The sequence below is a fragment of the Callorhinus ursinus genome, unplaced genomic scaffold (genome assembly GCF_003265705.2).
Source record: "Callorhinus ursinus isolate GAN/ISIS: 27379988/994484 unplaced genomic scaffold, GSC_fseal_2.0 scaffold18, whole genome shotgun sequence".
NCBI lineage: Eukaryota > Metazoa > Chordata > Mammalia > Carnivora > Otariidae > Callorhinus > Callorhinus ursinus.
Genome location: NW_027397080.1, coordinates 1,702,038 through 1,727,440, shown reverse-complemented (window position 1 = coordinate 1,727,440; position 25,403 = coordinate 1,702,038). Strand labels below are relative to the sequence as shown.

General features: G+C 44.8%; 1 protein-coding gene across 2 annotated transcripts in view; it reads right to left on the bottom strand.

Annotated features, from left to right (window-relative positions):
• Nucleotides 1-1,940: 1,940 nt before the first annotated feature.
• EIF2B3 (eukaryotic translation initiation factor 2B subunit gamma) overlaps nt 1,941-25,403 on the bottom strand; it is a 127,498-nt gene continuing 104,035 nt past the window's right edge. For both annotated transcript variants that reach the window (XM_025856758.2, XM_025856759.2), the window contains exons 11-12: nt 15,237-15,340; nt 1,941-2,102 (exon numbers count right to left, since the gene is read on the bottom strand). In XM_025856758.2, the coding sequence (XP_025712543.1) occupies nt 2,050-2,102; nt 15,237-15,340 (157 nt within the window). In that variant the 3' untranslated portion in view covers nt 1,941-2,049. The remainder of the gene's footprint in view (nt 2,103-15,236; nt 15,341-25,403) is intronic.

The following is a 25,403-nucleotide window of genomic DNA, read 5'->3' as shown; positions in this document are numbered from 1 at the left end:
TATCCAGCTTCATCCCCTTTCTGTTCACAAGGAGCAGCCTTCTGGCCTCTTGGGCCACCTAGATCCCAAGGGTCAGAAAGCTCTGAGAGAAGGGACAGAATTTGAGAATAGGAAGAGCCTTTAGAAGTTGTCCAGTGCAACTTTCCCATTTTGCAGATGTGGAAACACAGGGACAGAGGAGAGGCGGCGACTGGGCCAAAGCCAAGCAACATTCCGGAGGGCAGGTCTCCTTCCAGCCAGTGTCATCTGGGCTCCACAGATTTCATTTCATTTCAATAGGGGACTCCCCCTCCCCGGGGGGCACTACGCAGCTCTTTACTCCCGCTCCCCCTCCCCCGCAGTCCTATCTCTTTCAACCACTTCTGCTGGGCCATTTTGGCTCCTGTCTGATGAGGACAAGCGTTCAGGAACCTTGTCCCCACCAGTGGTAGGAATGTGGAGCTCGAGGCTCCCAAGAAGGCTGGTGGAGGTGGAGATCCCCCCGGGTAGGAATGCTCATCCAGTCTCTCACAAGTTCAATGAGACCAGCACTAAGATTCAAGCAAGATTATACCAATGAACTTTAGAGACTTCGGATTTTTGAAGCAACGTGGAAACCAGTATTTCAAATCATTCTTTATAATTACTGCCACCCACAGTGAGCACATCAAGGGAAACCTTTACTTTGATAATTCTAGGAGGTAAAATTTCACCCCAGGAACCACTTTTATCTTCCACCAAACACCTGCAGGTTGTAAAGGAGTTCAGGGGGAGGCAAGAGCCCAGGATACGTGTGTTTGGGAGTGGGGGTGGTAAAGGGAAGGCGGACAGGATTCCAGAAGGGCTATGAGTATGGAAGTCTTACTTCTTAATTATCTGAAGCAGGAGAGGCAGTATAATTAGGATATAAAGGAGTGCAGCTGGAGAAGAGTCAGAAAGACTGAAATCATGATAAAGGTTCCTGGCTTTTACTTGCCAGGTTGAATAGACCATAGACTCCTCACTGAGGGGAGGTGAGAAGGAGTCTGTCTGTCTTCATAGATCACAGCTTTCTTTTATTTTTATTTATTTTAAAAAAGATTTTATTTACCTATTTGATGAGAGAGAGCGTGCATGTGCACAAGCAGGAAGAGCGGCAGGCAGAGGGAGAAGCAGGCCTCCCGCCGAGCAGGGCGCCCGATGCGGGGCTCGATCTCAGGACCCTGGGATCATGACCTGAGCTGAAGTCAGCCGCCTAACTGACTGAGCCCCCTAGGTGCCCCACGGCTTTCTTTTATTGCTCTTGCCTCCGCTAAGACCAGTGGAGTTAGGCTTGATGCCTAGGCCAGGGCTGCCTCCTGCCTGTTTTAAGTCTCCAAAAGTCAACAGTTGACATGGAAAACCTGACTAGTGACTGGGAAGTAGGGAGTGAATGGCAGGTGAGGCTGGAGGTGGGGAGGTGGCAGGGGCTGGGAATCTGTGGAACAGAGTAGAGTATTAAGTCCTGGACTAAGGATTGGGGGCCAGGCTGCCCAAATTGGCAGCTGGAGAAGGAGCCTCATGTACGAGGTGGCACTGCCAGCAGCTGGGCCTATGGGTCTAGAAAGCCTGATTAGGGTCAGGAACTGAAGTACTTCCGGGTCCTTTCAGGTGGAAGATGCTTTTATGGGCTAGGCTGGGCCAACCAGTCAGAAAGCAGTCCTCAGAGCGTTACCCTGCCGCCCCTGCCTGATAACCATAGTACACAAGAGCCAGGCCACTGCGTCTTATCCTGTTCTACACACTGGCTCTAGATGGTTTTTACCACATAACTCAAACCCGGCACTTGGGACTACTCCACAAGTCTCCAGCATACTTTTGGGAATGCCCCCCCCCGTCCTTTTTAAAGTTTATTTAAATAAATTTTACACCCAACGTGAGGCTCAAACTCACAACCCCGAGATCAAGAGCCTCATGCTCTACTGACTGAGCCAGCCAGGCGCCCCATGGGAGCCCTTCTTTATTGGGAAATAAATACAGAGTCAAACAGGTGGGCCAGCCAACATCTGTAGTTCTGAGGGCCAAGAGAAAGGAGTCTGACTTGCTCAGAACTCAGATCTCCATGAGCTGGTCACTCCCCACGATCACCTCGTTCACTCGTTTGGCTACAAAAGAGAAGAAAAAAGTTGTTTGAGAACTGGCAGTAAAGGTGTCATTTCAAACCAAATTATTTCTAATTTCTATGTTCATAAACATTTATTAGTCTCCTATGTGGCTCTGCTCTTGAGAAGATCTTAGGAATACAATTTGCTAAAGGGGTTATAGGAGAGGCAGCATTTTCTCACACAGGAGGAAGGGACTCACTCTTTTTAAACCTAGCTTCCGGGGGACTTCACATAGGAGGGGAACTGGATGGGTCTTACAGGATGAACAGAGTCTTTTCAGGCAGTGTATCAAAGGGAAGGCATTCCAGGCTGTTGGAACAATGTGAGCAAAGGTACAAAAATACAAGGAAGGCAAACATGAAATACTGTGGTGTGGCCAAATGGTAGGGGTGGGGGAAAGGGGTGAGAAGCAGTGGCACTAAACAGTTAAACGGAGATATCCAAAGGAGAAGGGGTGATGCTTCACATATAACATGGAAATAATACCACCTCCTGCAGAGTTGTTGTGAGAATTCAAAGACTTAAAGAATCCTCAAGTGGTGGATAAGCAGTGGCCATTATTTTGTAAAGTCCAAAATGTGGCCCTCCCTGACCTGATCCTTGCCTACCTCTCCAGCTTCATGTTCCACCATTTTGCAATTATACCTACAAGCCATATTATTTTGTAGCTCTAGACCTCTGCACAGGCTGTTCCCTCTGTCTAGAATGCCTTTCTTGCCCCTCATCCCATCACACTCTTGCCCTAAATGCCCTAACCAAGCACCTCCACTATTAGTGGCGCCTTCCCTTCCAAACTGTCCGTTTCCCGCCTTGTGAAAACACGACCTGATACATACCTCTGTCTCTGCGTCGTTATCTCATTCTCCTACACCTCCCATTAAGAATCTCAGCGAGGGGGCCAGTGTGTTGATGTTTCTACCCCAGTGTCTACCACAGCTACCGGCACAGGAAGATTTCAGAGGTCCCGGGTAGTGCGGAGGACGGGGTATGATTATTAAGTGGAGAGCGAAGGTTGAAAGGAGATGAGGGTTGGTAAGAGTCGAGAAGCTCAGAGAATTGTAAAGCTGAGTGTAGGCAGTCCAAGATATTTTGAAGAGAAGGAGCGAAGAGGAAGACTATGAGCCCTCAATATATTTAGGGGAGCACCGTGGAAGTTGACCAGTGATGGGGTGAAGGGTGAGAAAAGGGTTAGTTTTCTAGGAATAAGAGCAATAGAATGGAGGCAGTGAACGAATGGTCGGGAAGGGGTAGGGGGACCCAGGGGCATGTTATCTACTTCTTGCCTGGAGGTAGGGGGCACATGCAGGAGACAGGAGAGTTTTCCTGCCCTCTATTGGCTCAGACAGAAAAAGCTGACCAGCTGGCTGGAAATGGATTCTTTCTGGGCAAGCTTCCCATGGTTTCTAAGGATCCAACATGTTTCTTGTCACACTTGGGAGCCTGAATGTGACCCTGATAGGGATTGGGGGCCAGGCTGCCCAAATTGGCTTTCCTGATGCTCTACTTCAGTCTTAGAAGGCTTTGGTGCAGCAAAATGAAGATCCTTGATGATGGGACCAAGATTGATAGAGACATGTTTGAGTTTGTTCATACTGCCCATAGGCTGAAGCCTCTAAGGGGGTTTCTGACTGCAGCTTTGGAGACCTTAAGAATTCAGACACGTCTTCCGTTCTACCCACTTTTCAGCTTTGCTTCTTGCTATATCTCCCTTGTGCCCTATATTCTAGATTTTGCAAATGGTTTGCAGTTTCCAACACATCGGATTTTTTTTTGCCTTCAAGTGCTTGCTTACATGGGTTCCCCTTTGCTTGAGAGGTTCTTCCCTTTGTGTATTTGATAAACAGCCCAAAAGTTCAAGATTTAGCATTAATTCCTTCCTTGGGCCAGAACTGACCGATTTCTCTTTTATGTCCTTAATTAACCCTGACAGTCTCCTACCATCATACCTGAGAAACTTTTCCATAATTCTTTCTTTACTTGTCTGTTTCTGTACTGGGGGCCTTTGGACAGCAAGAGGCAAATCTGACTCATCTTTACACCTCTAGCCTAGAATATAGGAGGCAGTAATAGTTGGTTGAATGTGCGTGTGTTTTGGGGGTTATGTGAGAGTGCAGATGTAGGAAACAGAGCATATATAGAAGAGAAGGCCCCCAACCTCTTTGTCGAGAGTGTAACTGACACATTCGGTGCGTTAGGGCAAGGGCGCTTAGGGATCCAGAGCATCCTCAGGCCTATTTCTCTAACTTTCCCCATAGGAAGGGAAAACTCGGTCTTGGCTTTTCACCAAGTTTGCTGTTACGGCACCATGTTGGACGGAGGCAAACTCAGAGAAGGAAAAGATAGGAAAGGGAGGAAGAAAAGGTGACAATGTGGAAAAGACCTTCTGAATCAGAAGGACTTGAGTTCTAATTTGCCTTTGAGCAGATTATTTCATGTCTTTGGGCTTTAGTTTTCTCATCAAGTAGGGATTCTATAAGATGGAGAGAAAGAGCCCAGCATGGTGCTCTGATAAGTATTAAACAGAAGTTACAGAATGGGGCTGGGGCCGGCCTCCTTTTTACGCTTCATAGCCATCTGTTTTCTTCAGTGAAAGGAATGGGAAGGAGGCCCAGATACTGCTCAGGCTGTGAAATTCCCTAGGGCTGGGGATGGTCCTGGAGTGTGACTGTCAATCAGGATCCACCCTTGAGATAAGACTGACCAGAAAAGAACAAAGGAAATACTTCTTTGGCTAGCTTCTCAGGGGACCTCCAAAAGCTGCTTTTTACCCTTTATCCCTCTACAGCCATGAGTCAGCCTCATCATCGCCTATCTAGACTCTTACATTTATTCTTCCTTCACCCAGTCTCTCCCTAGTTTCCAGAGATACTGCGCTGCTCTGAAGACAGTCTTAGTTCTTTTTTTTTTTTTTTTTTTAAAGATTTTACTTATTTATTTGACAGAGAGAGACACAGCGAGAGAGGGAACACAAGCAGGGGGAGTGGGAGAGGGAGAAGCAGGCTTCCCGCTGAGCAGGGAGCCCGAAAAGGGGCTCGATCCCAGGACCCCAGGATCACGACCTGAGCGGAAGGCAGACGCTTAACGACTGAGCCACCCAGGCGTCCCGACAGTCTTAGTTCTAATTAACACTCTACTTTGGCCCTCAGTGCTCCAGACCAGAAGGGCAAATGAGGTGTCTGGCTGGGGCAGACAATGCTTTCTTTTGCTCCGCCAAGCTCCAAATACACACCTGAGCCCTGTTTGGCCTGCCCTACCCACTTTTCCCTCTACCCTCTGGTCTGCTCTTGGCCTGGGGATGGGAGAAGACTTGCTTATTGGGATTCAGGGAAGAGAGACTAGATCTGGCATTTTGGGGATGGATGTATTTTCATGGGGATTCTGTAAGGTGGAGGAAACCTGGAGGGAGTAACAAGCCGTACTCGTTCTGCTTGGCCAGGGCTGGAAGCAGGTTCCAGTAAACACTTGAAAAGTTCTGGGCTGGAATCAGATCCTAAGGATCCTTCCCTCAGAGTACAACGGGAGGCTGGTAAGCTGAGGAGAAACCACCACCGGGGACAGAAGGGAATGACAAGCTGCATATGAAAAGCTGCACTGCTGGGAAGCTGGGAAGGATTCCTGCTAGCCAGGACTTGACCTATATGCCTGTCAGGTCTACTTTCATGGCCACAGGACTGGTCACTGTGGTCACAGGGAAGAGATCCAAGTTCCCTCACTGACAATAAGAAGAGACTCACATGAAGTTTCCAATTAGGGTCTCCAGGTTTTGACTTTGTTGGCTGTGGCTTTTCTACTGGCTTGAGCAGGAGGTCAAACTTGACTACCAGGATTTTTGCCAGAAATAATCTCATTAACTGAGCATGCTGGGGCGCGGGTGAGAAAACCCAGAGTTCTGTTAGAAAATGGCTTGTTCTGCTGGTGGTGCTAGAAGAGGCCAGAGAGGGCTACAGTGGGTTATAAGAGTCACATTTTGGGGGTGTAAGACTCATATGGACGTAGTAACTCTCTGGTATGCAAATGATTGAAATCTGGAGAGGGGACAGCGCTGCTTCTGAGGATGAATGTTTTTTTTCTGAAATCCCTCCAGGTGAGGAAGATTGACTGGGGACTCTGCCATCTACTGAGGTGTTTGCTGCTGAGGATCTGAGTTGCTGATGTTTGTCTGGGTCATCCACAGTAAAAGGTCTCGAGTGCTGCACTAATGGCTAGGAATTTGCCTTCTCCATACGGCTCAGCTGCAAGGACAAGTGACAGTGGCAACAGATGACCGGCCAGGAGTAACTGTGGCAGGAAGGCACTGACTCCTGTGTTGGATGCACTGGTCCATCCAGCATAGAGGACAGAGCAGGAAGTGTTGGGATTCTCCAGTTTAGAGTCCAGATGACTTCTCTGGCCACCTCTCTTTCAGGAGGACCGTTAAAGGGCCTCCTTCTAAAATGGGGACACACAGTGTTAGAGCCAGAAGTCCATGAGATGCTAAAGCCTATGACATCCTAGGAGTTTGGCTAGCCCAGCCTTGTGCTCCCTGATGCCATGACTCAAATCCTCAATATCTGGCATTCAGTTGTCATGCATGCATTCTACACACAGACTGGAAAGAGTCCTTGGCAGAGTGAAAGGAAGAAGCACCATTACTTTGCTGGAAATGGGGAGAAGCAGAACCTGTGAGGTTCCAGGTTCCAGCACACAAGAAAGGAGGGATCTTCTAGGGTGGTGACAAATGGAGTTCATGCATTCAAATATGCCTATGGAATCTAAACTCTTTTTTTTTTTTAAGATTTTATTTATTTATTTGACAGAGGGACACAGCGAGAGCAGGAACACAAGCAGGGGGAGAGGGAGAGGGAGAAGCAGCCTTCCCGCGGAGCAGGGAGCCCGATGCGGGGCTCGATCCCAGGACCCTGGGATCATGACCTGAGCCCAAGGCAGACACGCTTAACAATGACTGAGCCACCCAGGCGCCTCATGGAGTCTAAAGTCTTAAAAACCACAAAAGGCAGCGGCTCCTGGCGCCAGGAGGGACTGAGAGAAGAAAGCACTGGAGGATCCTTCTACTTTTTGCTGAGCAGGAGAGAATTTACAGAGACAAAGAGGCAGGAAGGAGGTGGAAGAAACATTGTTTGGGGCCACAAACCCAAAGAGAAGAGAACAAAGGACAGAGAAATGCAATGAGGTGACAGGGAGGGGAAAGGATAAGAAAGCAGCTCCACAGACCAGCTGAGCAGCTGCTTTTAGAACTCTGGGGACCCTTTCCAAGGCCTTCCGTGGAGTCAGAGAAAAGGCTGGGTCTTGTGAATCCTATTTAAAAAAAATTTTTTTTTATTAAGAGTTTTATTTATTTATTTATTTATTTATTTTTAAGTAAGCTCTAGGCCCAGCATGGGGCTTGAACTCATAACCCCAAGATCAAGAGTTACATGCTTTACAGACTGAGCCAGCCAGGTGCCCCAATCGAATCCTATTTTATTTTAATTAATTAATTAATTAATTAATTTAGAATCCTTTTAAAAAAAATCTCATTTATTTATTTGACACAGAGAGAGAGAGAGAGAGCGTGCACAAGCGGGGGGAGCTGTAGGCAGAGGGAGAGGGAGAAGCAGGTTCCCTGCCAAGCAGGGAGCCCAATGTGGGACTCTATCCCAGGACCCTGGAATCATGACCTGAGCTGAAGGCAGTCGCTTAGCCAACGGAGCCACCCAGGCGCCCCTGCATCCTATTTTAAAGAAATTACCAACAGGCCCCAGCTGCTCAAGAAAGAAGTTTCTCTGTAACCCAAGGGTAGGCCTGAGTGAGCTGGTATGTTGAGTAGGAGAAAGAATGAAGACCTGGGGTTCCTGAAGACCAGAAAGAGCTGGGATATGGAAGCCAAATATATTTTTCTAATTGATCTGGGAAAGATGGACTAAAGGGAGAAAAGGTCTATAACTGATCAAATTCTGCTGGGCAAGCCAGGAGTGGCTTCTTTCTCTGGTCTTTTTGGAGGCTGTCTTGCAATAATTCAGGCTGAAGACCCAGTTCTGTCATTTACTAGCTATGTACCTTGGGTAAATTTCAACTTTTCAAAGTCTCAGTTTCCACTTCACCAAATGGGTCAATAATGAATCCCTACCTCAGAGAGTTTTCATGAGAGACCGATAAGGTAAGTGTATGTGAGAACATTTTAAAGATACAAACAACAGGGGCGCCTGGGTGGTGCAGTCGGTTAAGCGTCTGGCTCTTGGTTTCAGCTCAGGTTGTGATCTAAGGATGGTGAGATTGAGACCCGCGCAGGGCTCCGCACTCAGCACAGAGTCTGCTTGTCCCTCTCCCACCGTCCCTTGCACTCCTCCTGTGTGTGTGCACACTCTCTCTCTCTAAAAAAAGCTACAAACAACAACTGTAAGCCAATGGCACTCCAGGAGGGGAGCGCCATCCATGCGGTGGGTGTTGGGTGCACCAGCCCTCGCCCTCGCCCACCATTACAGAAGAAAACACCAAAGGCTGCGGTGCTGCCCTTGACCAATACTCCTGCTTGAAAGTTCTCTGGTGGAGCACTGGGTGCAAGGTGTCTGCTCCTAATTCAACTAAAAATGCCGACCTTCCTTGTCACAAGGGCATGGACGTATGACCAGGCTTCACCTACAGATGCAGTCACCCCAAACTCTGGGCTGGGAGCTAGTGATACTAAGAAGCAGGAACCAGAGAGAATCCACTTGGGGCCTGCTGGGTGGTAGAAGCAGCAGTGAGGTGAGGACGGCAGTGGGGTCCTCGGCACAATGGTTGGGGGTGTACATCTTGGCTGGAACCCAGTTTTTAAGCTCAATCGTAGAACTGTGGGCTTGAATTGTTTTATCGGCTTAAATCAGCCAGAGTTAGTTTATGATGCTTTTAACAAAGAACCTTACTGGCAAACTAGTGACAGTCAGGAAAGGCCTCTCAGAGATGACCATTGTCACATATAGAGGAAGAAAGTGCTTGAGAGTTTCATCTCAAGTAGAGAAATAAAGGTGAAGGATGGTTTCAGGCCAAGGCCACACCTCCCCAATTCATTTATCAATGTTACATGTGGTTCTTATTTTTTTTTTTTAAATATATTTTTTTTAAAGATTTTATTTATTTATTTGAGAGAGAGAGAATGAGAGATAGCACGAGAGGGAAGAGGGTCAGAGGGAGAAGCAGACTCCCCGCTGAGCAGGGAGCCCGATGCGGGACTCGATCCCGGGACTCCAGGATCATGACCTGAGCTGAAGGCAGTCGCTTAACCAACTGAGCCACCCAGGCGCCCCTACATGTGGTTCTTATATCAGCATTAAGTTTAGAAAAAAAGTAAGGAGAGATCTCATGATAACTGCAACCATCTCAAATATGCCTTTCTTGGAACCATTTCTGCACTGAAATTTCAGAAAATATGCTCTATGGATCCCAAATTCATTCACTCATTCCCTCCCTCCCCCCCACCACTATAAACTATAAACCTGTTCTGAGAGCTAGGGATGCATATTGAAATAAGTCAATCCTTGGCCTTAAGGATCTCGGTCAGTAGAGAAGGCAGATTCATAGATAACTGCCATAACTTTTAATAAAGGTGCTGACAAAGTTCAGGGGTGCAGAGGAAGAAGGAATGCTTAGGTTGGCTGTGGGCAGTCATGGGAAGAGTCAGGGAAGGTTCTGCAGAGCAGAAAACACTTAGGAAGAGTCTTCAAAAGAGGAATTCCAGAAAGAGAGGGCACGTACAGAGGCGTGGAGAGGCACACCAGCACTGCGTGGACGGGGCACTCTAAGGCCCTTGCTGTGCTCCAGAAGCTGTGTGTGCTCCTCACAACATTTACTTGTATTTAATTCTCACAACAATTGTTGTGAGACCATGAGACCACCCAAGACCATGATTATTGTCTCAACTTTTCTAGTTTCGAAAATCTAAGGTCTAGGGATGAAAAATATTACCTGATGCACATCCATGAGTTGCACAGCTGAGATGTGAATCTAGGTCTGTTTGATTCTAAAGCTCCAAAGGGAGGTATGTGGCTTTAGAAAAGCGAAGGAGAGGGACGCCTGGGGGGCTCAGTCATTAAGTGTCTGCCTTCGGCCCAGGTCAGGATCCCAGGGTCCTGGGATCAAGTCCCGCATCGGGCTCCCTGCTCAGCGGGGAGCCTGCTTCTCCCTCTGCCTCTCTCTCTCTCTCTCTCTCTCTCTCTCTGTCTCTTATGAATAAATAAATAAAATCTTTAAAAAAATGAAAAAAATAAAAAGGGAAGGAGAAAAAACCTGAAGAAGGCCTCTGTTTGCTGTGGTTTCTACCAATTCAGAATTGGTGGGTTAATTCCTTCAGCAGCTCTCCTACTCACTCCACTATACTCTAGCTGTAGACATAATCTCAAAAGAAATTAGCCCATTCTAATTGATCTTGAACTTTTTGTCTACATTTTGATTAAAAACATCCAGCCAAAGTATGGACCATTGAAATTCTTAGCCCAGCAGAGACACCCCGATGTTCATATGTCTCTCATACACCACGCACAGGCACACCTCAGAGACAGTGTGTGTTCGGTTCCACTACAATAAAGTGAATATCACACTAAAGCAAGTCAAATGAATTTTTTGGTTTCCCAGTGCATATAAAAGTTATGTTTACACTATACGGTAGTCTATGAATTGTGCAATAGCATTATGTCTAAAAAATATATATACATACATTAAAAATGCTTTATTGCTACAAAATGCTATCATCTGAGCTCTCAGCAAGTCATAATCTTTGTGTTGGTGGAGGGTCTTGCCTTGATGTCGACGGCTGCTGCCTGGTCACGGTGGTGGGCGCTGAAGGCTGGGGTGGCTGTGGTGATTTCTTAACATAAGACAACAGTGAAGTTTGCAGCAATGATTGATTCTTCCTTTCAGAAATGATTTCCCTGTAGCATGTGATGCAGTTTGACAGAATTTTACTCATGGCAGAACTTTCAAAATTGGAGTCAATGCTCTCAAACCCTGCAGCTGCTTTAGCAATGAGTTTATATAGTTTAAATCTTTTCTTGTCAATTCTACAATCTTCACAGTATCTTTTACCAGGAGTAGATTCCAGCTCAAGAAACCACTTTCTTTGTTCGTCCATAAGATGTAACTCCTCATCTGTTCAGGTTTTATCAAGAGATGGCAGCGATTCAGCCACATCTTCAGGCTCCACTTTTGAACCTAGTAGTTCTCTGGCTCTTTCCACCCCATCTGTGGTTACTTCCCCCACTGAAGTGTTGAACCCCTCAAAGTCACCCATGAGGGTTGGGATAAACTTCTTCCAAAGTCCTGTTAATGTTGCTATTTTGACCTCTTCCTGTGGATCACAACTGTTCTTCTTCTTTTTTTAAAAAGATTTATTTATTTATTTTAGAAAGAGAGAGAGAGAGAGCATGTGGGGGCAGAGGGGAAGGGAGAGAGGATCTCAAGCAGGCTCCCCACTGAGCTCAGAGCCCAATGCAGGCTCAATCATAGGACCCTGAGATTATGACCTGAGCCGAAATCAAGAGTTAGATGCTCAACGGACTAAGCCACCCAGGTGCTCATGAATCACAAATGTTCTAAGGACATCTAGAATGGTGAATCTTTTCTAGAAGGTTTTCTCTTTCTTTCTTTTTTTTTTTTTAAAGATTTTATTTATTTATTTGTCAGGGAGAGAAAGAGAGAGAGAGAGGTTGAGAGAACGAGTGGGAGGAGCAGCAGAGGGAGAAGCAGACTCCCCATGAAGCAGGAGCCCAACGTGGGGCTCGATCCCAGGACCCTGGGGTCATGACCTGAGCCGAAGGTAGACGCTTAACCAACTGAGCCACCCAGGCGCCCCTCTGGAAGGTTTTCAATTTACTTCACCCAGATACATCAGAGGAATCACTATGGCAGCTACAGCCTTAAGAAATGTATTTCTTTTTTTTTTTTTTTAAATAAATAAAGTTTATTTTACCTGATTGTAAATGAAGTACATATTCATACTATATCCAGAAAATGTATTAAATTTTTATAACATCTCTGAAATTCAGGCCAGACCCAGAACAAACAGCATTACAGTTGAATTTGCCTATAGATTCTCACTGAATGGGCTAGAAAAACCATATATAACATCCCTAACGAAGCTGCAAGTTTCCAAGCACTTTTGTATTACAACTTTCTTTTTTAAAAATGTGAATCATAATGGTTTCTCCACACTTACATTAATTTTTAATCACAGTCTCTCATGCTGCTGATTGAATTCCTTACCACTGTTAATGGTCTTTCTTGTAATATTCATTCATTTAAAATATGTATGCTGATGCCATATCTTATTTTTCAAAGGAAACCTTTTAGTTGACATTTTGCTCCACTGAATCCAGGACAGCACTTCCATTCCAATGAGGTAACGATTTTATGTTGCATCCTGTAGACAGGATTTGATATCTTCTGAGATCTCTGAGGGCAGGATCCACCGGCCCAGCCACAAGGCCCTTTCCCACTTGGAATATAAGTGATGTGGTTGTCTAGTATCACTGTGGGAGATAATCTGGTATATACATAAGCACACCAATTCTTTCCTCTAGTTGTTTCAAAACTTGATTTTTGATAGTTGGTTTTCTGGCTTCCACTGCTGTCACCTCTGCTGAGGTATGTTTCCCGTGGGGACCGATTTCCCAGGCCGCCTTAATATCCTTTGCACATGATGTATAGTAGACGCTAACATGTGGAAACCTCTGTGGGCCTCTCTTTAGGCTGTCTCCAAATATTCACTTATTCGCAGAAGCAGAGAACAGGAACTTAAGAGGAACAGAGGGAAAAAGCACCCTTGCCTTTCTTTTTTTTTTTTTTAGAGAGAATGAGCAAGTGGGGCGGCGGGGGGGAGGTGTGTGTGGGGCAGGGGCAGAGGAAGAAGGAGAGAAAGAATCTTAAGCAGGCTCTACGCCTAGCATGGAGCCTAACGTGGGCTTGATCTCATGACCCTGAGCCGAAATCAAGTCAGACGCTTAATGGAATGAGCCACCCAGGAGCCCCAAGAAATGTATTTCTTAAATAAATAATAAGACTTTTACTCCTTGATCCGTGGGCTACAGAATGGATGTTGTGTTAGCAGGCATGAAAACAATATGAATCTTACTGTACATCTCAATCAGAGCTCTTGGGTGACCAAGTGCATCATCAATGAGCAGTAATATTTTGAAAACAATCTTTTTTTCTGAGCAGGAGTTCTCAACAGTGGGCTTAAACCATTCAGGAAATAGCTGTAAACAGATGTGCTGTCATCTAGACTTTGTTGTTGCATGTACAGAGCATAGGAAGAATAGATTTAGCATAATTCTTAGGGGCCCTAGGATTTCCAGAATGACAAATGAGCACTGGAATCAGCTTAAAGACTCTAGGGGCATGCACTGGCTGTTTTGTCTACATTGAAAATCTGTTGTTTAGTGTAGTCACCTTCATGAATTATCTTAGCCAGATCAGAAGCCCCAGTTGCATAATGGATAAGGCACTGGCCTCCTATCTTAGCCAGATCTTCTGGAAAACTTGCTGCAGCTTCTACAGCAGCCCTCGCTGTTTCACCTTGCACTTTGTTGTTACAACGATGGCTTCTTTCCTCCAACCTCATGAACCCACCCTTGCTAGCTTCCAACTTTTCTTCTGTAGCTTCCTCCCCTCTCTCGGAATTGAAGAGAGTGAGGGCCTTGCTCTGGGTTAGGCTTTGGCTTAAGGGAATATTGTGGCTGGTTTGATCTTCTATTCAGACCTCTCAAACTTTCTCCATATCAGCAATAAGGTTGTTTTGCTTATCATCTGTGTGTTCACTAGAGTAGCACTTTTAACTTCCTTCAAGAACTTTTCCTTTGAATTCACAACTTGGTTGTTTGGCGCAAGAGGCCCAGCTTTCCGCGTATCTTGACTTTTAACATGCTTCCCTCACTTAAGAGCTTAATCGTTTCTAGCTTTTGATTTAAAGTGAGAGATGTGCAACTCTTCCTTTCACTTGAACACTTAGAGGCCACTGTAGGGTTATTAATTGGCCTAATTTCATTTTTTAAAATTTTTAAAAAAGATTTTATTTATTTATTTGAGAGAGAGTGTGTTAGTGCACAAGCTGAGGGAGGGGCAGAGGGAGAGGAACAAGCAGACTCCCCAACGAGAAGGGAGCCCGATGTGGGGTTTGATCCCAGGACCTTGAGATCATGACCCGAGCCAAAGGTAGACACTTAACCGACTGAGCCACCCAGGCACCCCAACTGGCCTAATTTCAATATTGTCTCTCAGGAAATAGGGAGGCTGGAGGATAGGAAAGAGACTGGGGAATGACTGGTTGGTCAAGCAGTTAGAACACACACAAAGTTTATCAGTTAAGTTTGCCATCTTATATGACGCAATTCATAGAGCCCCCGCTCCCCAATTACAATAGTAACATCAAAAATCACTGATCATAGATCACCATAACAAATATGATAATAATGAAAAAGTTTGAAATATTGCAAGAATTACCAAAATGTGACACAGAGACATGAAGTGAGCAAATGTTGGAAAAATGGCACCTAGAGACTTGCTTGATGCAAGGTTGCCACAAACCTTCCACTTGTAAAAGAAATGCAGTATCTGTGAAGCACAATAAAACAAGGTACCTGTATAGTTTTTCTCCAGCTGTAGAGCAGAGTGAGCTGACAGCACAGCTCACAGCATCACCTCTAAGAGAACAGCTCTGAGTGAATGGCTTCTGAAGAAGCTGCTAACCTTCCTCCAGGAACCTATGGGACTACCTCTCTTAAATATCAGGTGAGACAAGGTGCTCAAGGAGTCTAGGACATCAAAAGCTAGTTTCAATGCTTTTGTTGGATTACTGGCCCTTCTCACATAGGTCCAAGAGCTACACTGTAAAGTATCGGTGCTAGTCTGGGCCATCAGATCTTTTTGGTATGTTTTAAAATTTTTGATAATAAGCCTGCATGCATTTATGAGCTTATCTGTAAGATATATTCCTAAAAATGGTACTGTTAAGTCAAAGTTAAAAGGTTTAACAATGATGTCAATTCCCCTCCAAAGATGGCTTTATCGATTCATGTTCTCACCCACAGAGTATGCATGTGCTTGTTCCCTAATCGTCACCAGCACTGAGTACCATCTGTACTACTACGCTAGGTAAAAAATGGCACCTGTGATTGTAATTTGGTTTACCTCTGGCGTCAATCCTCTGGCCACTTCCAATTAGGCAGTTCTTGATGTCTGCTCCCTTCTCGATCACAGCATTGTTGCAGATGACACTGCCCTGGATGTTGCTTCTGTAACACAGGAGCCAAGTTAAAGAATGCCCGTGGCTCTCATCACCATCCTCACCACTATGGGTTGGGGGTTCTGGCTCCTCCACAGGCTAGGAATAGCTGCTCCATCCAGGTAATGGCTACATGCCTCAAGTTATCACTAGGAGACAGAATGGCTCAGTGGCGGCAAGCGTGGACCTGGCTTTAGCAAAGTCCAGAGTTCGGATATGCTCATAATGATCTTTCCTGCCAAGGCTTGAAAACTGCAGACCCTGTGACTTCAGTTCTTTAGGTACCCCAGACCTGGAGGTCTAAACTCCACCCAGTCTCTCCTTATTTGGTCTGGGTGGGTAGAAACTGGCACTAGTCCCTGGACTGACCCATCACTCTGCTTCTCATCTGGGAATATATCCCAAATTTCATTTAAGGCTTAGATCCCATGAATCTTCTTAGGTCAGCTATGGAAACAATAGGTGCCCCACAGCTCTCACTACAGACTCTGGTTAATCAAAACCAAACTCACTTAGAAGACAAAAAACCAAAACCCAAAACCCAATGTTTTTTAAACTAGCTCCATGACACATCAAAGACTACTCCATATCCTAAAGCCACATTCTCAAGAGTAGCACCTCTTGTTCTTAGCATTTGAATGTGTTTAAAGAGCATCTTTCTGGCTCCTGAAGACCAGTGCATGAGAAGAAAGTCCTTTTGAAAATCTTTGCTAGCACACATCACACATTGCCCACCCTACTCTATGCTTGGTGTTGTGCAAATAAATACTCTATGTACATTGTAGGAGTGACTTACAAATCCAGACATTTCATCAGAAAAATCACCTGGGCAGTGTAAAAAATAACAAACAAAAACACCCTCATTGTCCTGGCTTCCATCAATCTTTTTGGTAGGTCTGAGATGGGGGCTTCATGTATTTAATTAGAAAAAAAGAGCTTCCTAGATGATTCTAGGAGTATTATTTTTGCCTCTGATGCAGTAAAAATAACAACCACATTTTGCAGATGGGATAACAGATTTAGGGAAGTTAAACCATCTGCCCCAAACTACAAAACTGCCAAGTATCAGATTCAAATCTAGGTCTGCCTGACTCCAGAATCCATACATTTAATCATAATGGCATATAAAGAAATCAAAAGAAGAAAAGACTGGAGGAAGCTTGCTTGGAACAGCCAAGTTGCTCTTTGGAGCCAAATGGCTCTGTGGAAGGAAGGGCTCTGTCCTAACAGGGGAACATTCACTACCCTAAAGAGTCACAAGTGGGCTAGAGAGGAGAAGGAAGGTGAGTAGGAAGGGTGTGAGCTCCATTTAAACAAAACAAGACAAAACACCAATTAAGGAAAAATCCTCAGGCAACCCAGGAGGCGTGGGGGATGGGGAGGAGGACATTCCAAAGACTGAAACTATTAATGCACAGGCCATTAAAAAAGATTCTTCCCAAATGCCAAAACTTTAGTAAAATGCAGAAAAGGAATTCTAGCCCCGTTATGGCATTCCAGAGTCTTCTTTATCTCTATTCTTCTGGAAGGTTAAGCCAGTCAGAAAGCAGCAAAAGGCAAAAGCCACAGCACCTCTGTGGTGTGGGCTAGAGATAGGCAGACAGTATTAGTTTGTTTTTTAGTTTTTTAGCTCAAATTCAGAATACACTAAAAAAAAAAAAAATTGGGATACACAGTGGGTGGGCATTAAGGGACCTCCCAGAACTTTCCAACTTGCCTTCTGCTTTAGGCAAAGCAGTTCAGTTAGCAGTTAGAGTGGTTTCTGCTTCTTGATGAAAATTCCCCCAAAGAGTAGTAAGGAAGTATAGAAAGCCTCAGAAAACAGGCTCCTGGGACAAAGCAGGCTTATAATTGGCTACTTGATTGTCACTGCAAAGTCTCCTTTCTTTTTCCAGAGTGGGAGTAGGAGGATACTTCCTGCTCAGTAGTTTAAGAGCCTGAGAACGCATGCTCTGGAGCTAGGGAAGGGGTAAACATAGTTGGCAGATAAGAACAGCCAAGAGGAATTTAAGTGGCCATAATTAGAGACTACTACATGGCTATTCTGGAATTTGGGATATAAGTGGGAACCATTTCTGGAAGGAAGAGGCTAGATTGACTGAGGTCAGATTTCCGTAGCAATGGATAGCCTGGGTTCTCCTTATGTCCAGCCAGTCTGATTGAGGTGTTCAGGAACCTCGTCTCATCTAGTTTATGTGTAACTCCCTATGAGACCCATAAACTACCAACGTAGAATCTGCAGGTATGATGGAGGAAAAGTGGGTTGATTGAAAAGAAGCTGGGGGCTCTCCTGAAGCTCTTGGTCAGTGGATCTGTGGAAGGCTTTGAGATGAACACCTGACAAAATGCTTAGTGAGTGTGACGCTCTTTTCTGCCATTTGTTTCTTCATTGTTTCCTATTACCACTGCTATGGTCACAAGTCACCTCCATTAGCAAGGCTGAGGCATTCCGGAAAAATGTCAAGCCAATATAGCTTTCCATCTGTCCAGGAAGAAATTCCAAGATTAAGGATTTTCCTGGAAGTGTGTGTGGCTCATGCTGGAGAGGAAGGACTGGTACTACCATATCAAATAAGCCCTCTCCAAGGCTTGGCTGCCAATCTACAATAATGGCTTTGCCTTTTCTGCTCAGTGCATAAAGCAGAGGGGAGGTGACTTCCTCTACAGCTCAAGCAAAGAACTGGCTCAATGCCAAAACTATGGTTTTAACTCTTAGCTTGGTACTAAGTACTCTGCTGTGCTAATACCTGGGTGTGTTTTCTAAGAAGCTGTTGAAAGATGGCTAAGATTAACAGGGTTTTGGTCCTCATTTCTCCTTGGTGGGGTTAAATTATTATTATTTTTTTTGAGGGGTGGGGAGGGGCAAAGGAAGAGGGAGAGAGAATCTTAACCACGCTCCATGCCCAGCTCGGAGCTGAGCTGAAGACTGGGTTGGTTCACAACCCTGAGATCATGACCTGAGCCAAAATCAAGAGTTGGATGCTTAACTGACTGAGCCACCCAGGCGCCCCTTGGTGTGGTTAAATTTTAAGCAAAACTGCAGGCTTTGGGAAATTACCCTGAAAATCCTAATGTTTCAGGTGGAGAAGAGACCATGAGAAAAACACAGAGGTCTACAGTAAGATCTGTAGATCCACTGCATGGCCAGGCATACTATGCCACACCATGTTGTGGCCTAGACATAAGGAAGAAGTCCTGGGGGTGCCTGGGTGGCTCAGTCCGTTGAGTGTCTGCTTCCAGCTCAGGTCATAATCCCAGAGCCCTGCGTGTCAGGCTCCCCACTGAGCAGGGAGCTTGCTTCTCATCTCTCTCCCTCTGCCCCTGCCCCCTACTCTCTCTCAAATAAATAAATAAATAAAATCTTTAAAAAAAAAAAAAAAAAAAGGAAGAAGCCCTGGCCTGGGAAGCAAAATGGCCTCCAAATTCTAGTTGCTCTTGTCTTTGGTTAGAACTTTCTTCAGTTTATTACAGAAGGAAAGGGAATTCACATAACTCTGATGTTGAATATTTCTCAGTCATTACACAAAGCATTTTATGTTCATTATGTAACTTAATCCTTTAGGCAAGCCTGCAGGGATGGTGGTATTTATTCTAATTTTTACAGAGAAATTTGAGGCTCACAGAGATTAAGCAATGTGCCCAAGCATACATAGTGGTTAAGTGACTCTCCATTGTGTGAGGGGCTTGGACTCAGCTGGTGACTGGGCAGTATTTGGCAAAGAGCCATGAAACTTTTCAGTAACTCTGAGGACAGGTAGGTTCTTCTCTGGAGAGAGCTGGTAGGCTTTCTAAACTTACTCATAACCTTGGGTGATAAAAGAGTATGGACCTGAAGTTTTTCTAAGTATATGACTAAAGGCCTACTTTAGGCCAGCACACTACTTCAGCCCAAAGATTATGGTTGAGTCACCTGGATTTCCCCAGAGGCAAGAGCCTCCTAACCTTAGCCCAAAGGGTCGCTGTCCAGAAGTCCCTCTAGATGAAGAACCATGGATTATTATTATTATTATTTTTTAAAGATTTTATTTATTTGAGAGAGAGAATGAGAGAGAGAGAGAGAGCACATGAGAGGAGGGAGGGTCAGAGGGAGAAGCAGACTCCCTACGGAGCAGGGAGCCCGATGCGGGACTTGATCCCGGGACTCCAGGATCATGACCTGAGCCGAAGGCAGTCGTTTAACCAACTGAGCCACCCAGGCGCCCACCATGGATTATTTTTAATAAACTATTACAGGCACAGAAAAAAGTCTATACTAGCAGACAGTATATAGTATTGTTTTCCATGTTTTAAAATTTTATATAAATGCTGTAATTCTCTCTGTTTCTTTCTGCAACTTGCTTTTTTTCTCCTTCAACATCATTGTGATATTTATCCAGGTTAATTCATGTAATGAGACATAATGCTTGAAGAAATATTTCACCTTCCAGTCTCTGATCAATCTTGCTCTTGGTCCTCTAGATGAAAATGTATTGGCTTCAGTGAACAGGCTGAAAATTTCCTCCCTTTAGTTCGTGTGCCTCCCTTCACTATATAAAGGTTTAGTGGTGAGAAATGTCTCCCTCCTAAGAAATCTAAGTCCTTCCATTCCCTAAAGAGAGGCTAAAAAAAGAAAGGTTTGGAGGGAATCAAAGTAACAAGGTAACAACCTCAAAGAATTAAGCTGTAATATTCTCCATTTAAGAAGATGGGTTTAGCGTGGAGGCTTGCCTCCATGCTAAATGAGTCAAAAGTCCTAAGGAGCCCTTTTAAGTCCAGGAGATCTTTCCAAAGTTTCATAATTTGGTATTTTCAAGAGTGTTACTGAAGAAACATGGACAAAATTCTTCTAATAATCACGGTCCTTTGGCAACTCTAATTACCACAGATTTAATTTTATGTTTAAGGGAGTTCACTCTTATACTCAACCAACCCATTAATCAATATTTTGTTTCACTTCTTACTTGGCATGTCTTTTTTTTTTTTTTTAAAGATTTTATTTATTTATTTGAGAGAGAGAGAATGAGAGATAGAGAGCACAAGAGCGAAGATGGTCAAAGGGAGAAGCAGACTCCCTGCCAAGCAGGGAGCCCAATGCGGGACTTGATCCTGGGATTCCAGGATCATGACCTGAGCCGAAGGCAGTCGCTTAACCAACTGAGCCACCCAGGCGCCCGGTATATTATGTCTTCAAGTAGAGTTTTCCAGACGGTTCATGGGTGACACATCTCCTGAGCCACTGGAGTATTTCTGATGATTTTTTTTTTAAGATTTTATTAATTTATTTGACAGAGAGAGACACAGCGAGAGAGGGAACACAAGCAGGGGGAGTGGGAGAGGGAGAAGCAGGCCTCCCGCCGAGCAGGGAGCCCGATGCGGGGCTAGATGCGGGGCTCGATCCCAGGACCTGGAATCATGACCTGAGCCGAAGGCAGACGCTTAACGACTGAGCTACCCAGGCGCCCCTCTGATGATTTTATATTTCAACCATAACTTGACTAGCTATGGGATTCTTAGAGGTCACAATCATTTTCCCTCCAAATTTTCTAAATGTTGTTTCACTCCTAAATGGTTGCCTTAAATGTTATCACAGAAAAGTCTGAGGCCAGCCCTCCTATGTGCCTCAATGGTTTTTTCCTTTCAGTTCTATGTGCCTTGAGATTTTGCAAAAGAGATGTTTGCCAATTCTTTGGTTTACCCATGCCCTTATTCCTTTCACTGGTCAAATCTTGGTGTTCTCTTTGGATTTGATCTACATTCCATTGTGTCTGGCAGATATTCTTCAGTCTGTGTACAGATACGTGGTATTATCTAGTTTTATTAGAGATGAAGTTTCCTTTTCTGATTTTGCTTGTATGTTTTTATTCTGGTGAGGTTTTTTTTTTTTTTTTAAAGATTTTATTTATTTATTTGACAGAGGGAGAGAGCGAGAGCAGGAACACAAGCAGGGGAAGTGGGAGAGGGAGAAGCAGGCCTCCCACCGAGCAGGGAGCACGATGCGGGGCTCGATCCCAGGACCCTGGGATCATGACCTGAGCCGAAAGCAGATGCTTAACTACTGAGCCACCCAGGCACCCCTATTTTGGTGAGTTTTAAGGAGTGAAGCACTCCACCATTTTTTCTAGAAGTACACACGGCTCTCTTGACAGATACTCAGCCAATTATAGTAGGGAAGGTTAAATCAGGGATTCCTACTTTTCATTCAGTAAATACTTATAAGATATCTAGCACGTAAAAGGTATAGTATTAGGCATTAAGAGATACAAAGATATAGGAGAACTATTTCTGTATTCAAGGAATCTATAGCCTACTGAGGGAAAAAGAAAGATGCACTAAATGGCACACGAGCATACATCAAATGTTATGGGTGCACAGGGAACACAGGGGTGGGGGAGATAATTTCTGGCCAGGACAGTTCAAGAAGGCTGCATGGAGGAGTTGGCATATGTATTGGACCTTGAAAGATGAGTAGGAGGATTTCTATAGGTAAACATCTCTTAGAAAGAGGCAATTGAGGCAGAGTGAATGTCAGGAATAAAGGGGAGTAGAAAAGTAAGGGACCGAGTGAGCAGAGCAGTCAGTTGAATGTAGGTGAAGAGGACACCAGGGTAACAATGAGAAGCAATAATATATTGTTTGGCTCTGACAGTTGCCACTTGCTGCCTACAGAAAGCACAGGAAATCTAGGTGAAAACCTGGCTCCCTGGCCTGCCTGCCTGCATGTGAAGGAGCTACCTTACACTGCTGCTTGGGTCATTCACCGTGGACAAGGAGAAGATGCAGGAGATGTTGTTCAGAACCAGAAAGCCAAAGATAGAGAACACAGAACTGACAATGAAGTCCTGACAATGAAGTTTTCGCTAGACTTTGGATTCCTGGGCATCAGCTGTCACAGAACTTGGAATTTCTACCAGAAACCAAAAATGAGAAAGACAGGCAGGAGCCTTCCTTGCATGGTCTCACCTACACCTTCCCCAAGGTGGTCCTATTAGCATCCCTCAAGCCCTGAGGGCCTTGGGCAGATGTCCAAGCCACTGTCCAGAAACCTCGGCAGCTCACCGCTGCTGGCAGAGACAAGCAAGCCTAGAATATGAGAAACTCCCTTCTGGACAAATTCACACTCCTACTCTGCCGCTCAGTTCAGATGTAACAGCAGCAGGGTAATAAAGTCTCACACGACTGCAATTTAATTACTTTCCCCAAATTTACCATAAGTAATTAAAACGAAATGACCTGAAAATAATGGGAAAAGGTTCATATGGGATGCAGGATGTTTGATCTTATCACCACGAGCTAATTTGCCAGATTGGGTAACCTCTAATGGCCTCCCTAGTCATTAGCCCCATGCGGGCTGCCTATAGCTCTCCCTCAACCTTTTTAGTAGAAAAAATAGCAGCCACCACCATCTAAACCTTTATTGTTTCCCTAGCTTATGAGGCCATCCAAGACTATACCTCCTGCAAAACAGCAACTGACTCTAGGATATTATGCTAGGCATTCTCTATGAACTTCTCTCATATGAGCAAGTTGGAGTTTCTTATGGAGCTTTGGTTCCTCACCAAGTCTCTTCATGTCAATTCAGGACACCAATACTGGACTTTAAAGAGGTGCCAGAGAGCTGTTCCTTTGTCTGCCCGCCCACAGGAGGGGAGGGAGAGGTTGCTAATTAAAGCAAATGGAAAAGTCATGGCGTTGTCTTCCCTGGAAGGTCTGAGGCAAGATGAGACAGTGGAAGTTAAAAAGCCTCATGAGCTACTCTGGAATTAGGGGATCAAATGGATAAAGGCAAGTGTGGTTCTGGTTTGGAGAGAATGGTGATGCTGTTGGTCTCGTGCATGAATCCAGAATGGGGCAAAGAGTAGCAAGGGTGCAATGAGAAGAAAGTCTGGAATTTCATACTCTGCTCATCTGTAAAAATGCAGAAGTTGAGCCGGGTGACTTCTGAGGCCCCATCTTACTAACATTCCAGGACTCAGTGTTGGAGCTAGATCACAAGAAACCTGGAAGTTCAAACTTTATTCTAAAGGTGGGGGGGGGCGCACCTGGGTGGCTCAGATGGTTGAGCATCTGCCTTCGGCTCAGGTCATGATCCCAGAGTCCTGGGATCGAGCCGCACATCAGGCTCCCTGCTCCTTGGGAGCCTGCTTCTCCCTCTGCCTCTCTGTCTCTCATGAATAAATAAATAAAATCTTAAAAAAAAATAAAGGTAGGGGGAAGTCTTCAAAAAAAGTTTCTGAATAGAACAGGGACATGATCAGAGCTACCCGTTAGGAAGACAACACTGGCAACATGTCACCTCTGTGAAATGAGATAAATGATAAATGATGATGAGGATGATGAACAAATGACAGCTAACATTCTATGTCCAAGCACTGTTCTAAGTGCTTTATGTCTATTAACTTAGTATTCCCAATAAACCTATGAGGTAGTTCAATTTTCACCCCATTTTACAATGAGAAAATCAGGCACAAAGATGTAAAGTCAATTCCCTAAGTGACCAGTAAGTGACAGATCTGGGATTCGGTCTGGCAGTCTGACTCCAAAGTTCATGTTCTAATCCATAGGAGGAATGGCAGAAGGGCAGATTTGGAAGAATAAGAGAAATAGAGGCAGCAAAAGAAGTTAGAGAACACCACAATGGTTCAGGAAGAGGTCTCTGGGTCTGACCTCTTCTAACCTCTAGTCACAAACTGGCTACTGGATACCTCCACATACTTGGATGTCCTACAGGTACTTCCAACTTCATGTGCCCCACACAGGCCTCCTCTCCCCATAAATCTGCTCCTCCCTCACCCTTCCTCATCTCAGTGAGTACACTACCATCTACCCCATTTCCCCAACTAGAAACCTGGGCTTCACCTACCAACTGTCCTCTCCCTTATCCCTTAGGTTCCTCCCTTACCTTTTCCTTGTCAGTCTCCTTAGATTCCTTTTATTATGTCTAAAATTGTTGATGTTCCCCAAGGTTTTGTCTTGGTTTCTTTTGTTTTAAGGCCACACAATCTCCCTGGGTGATCTCTTCTACTCCCACAGCTTCGGTTACCATCTCTGTGCCCCCCACTCTCCCAAACCTTCAAACACAGGCTTCTTTCCTGAGCTCCAGTCCTGCATATCAAGTTCTGCATGTCAAGGCCGCCTGCCAGGAACTCAACTTATCCCAAATGGAACTCATTTCCCTGTCTCCCACCCTGCAAATCCTCTGCTAATTTCTATCTTAGTGAATAGCACACCAGAAACCTTATTGCTCAAGCAAGAAATGTGGAAGTTTTTCCTAATTTCTCTTTCACCTCACATATCCAGGCAATCACCATGCTTTATAGTTTTTAATCACCTTATTATTTCTCTTCCCTATTGCTACGGCTACTGCCTTAATTGAGGACTTCTATTTTATCAGGACTTTCAGTAGTCTTCCGTGCCTTCATGTTTACCCTCCTCACATCGCACTCCACAGTGTAGCCAAAATGATCTTCGTAAAATGTGGATTTAATTATGTTATTCCTTTCCTTTAAACTCTTAAATTACTGTAACCTATTAAACGTCTTAGGGGACAGTCCATGATTTGGCCCTTGGCCATCTGTATAGCCTTGTCTCCTGTCTATCCATTCCTCTTTGAATTCTATACTTTGGTTATTATGAATTATTTACCATTCTTTCATATAACAAATATTTATTGAGTTCCTGTAGGCTCTCAAGATATAACAGTGAAACAGAAAGATAAGGTACTTACATTCTCAAACTAACATTTACTTGTGACAGACAGGTAAACAAGATAAGGCCAGAGAGTGATAACGCTAGGAAGGAAATAAAACAGGTTGGTGTAAGGAGAGTAATTGGGACAGACTGCTTCTTTTTTTTTTTTTTTTTAAGATTTATTTATTTATTTTAGAGAGAGATTGTGTGTGCATAGGAGCAGGGAAGAGAGGGAGAGCGAGAGAGAATCTCAAGCAGACTCCGCAGCGGAGCAGAGAGCCTGACACGAGGCTTGATCTCATGACCTGAGCCAAAACCGAGAATAAGACACTCAACTGACTGAGTCACTCAGGCATCTTGGGACAGATTATATCTCATAGGTAGTCAGTGAAGCCTCTTCTTAAGTG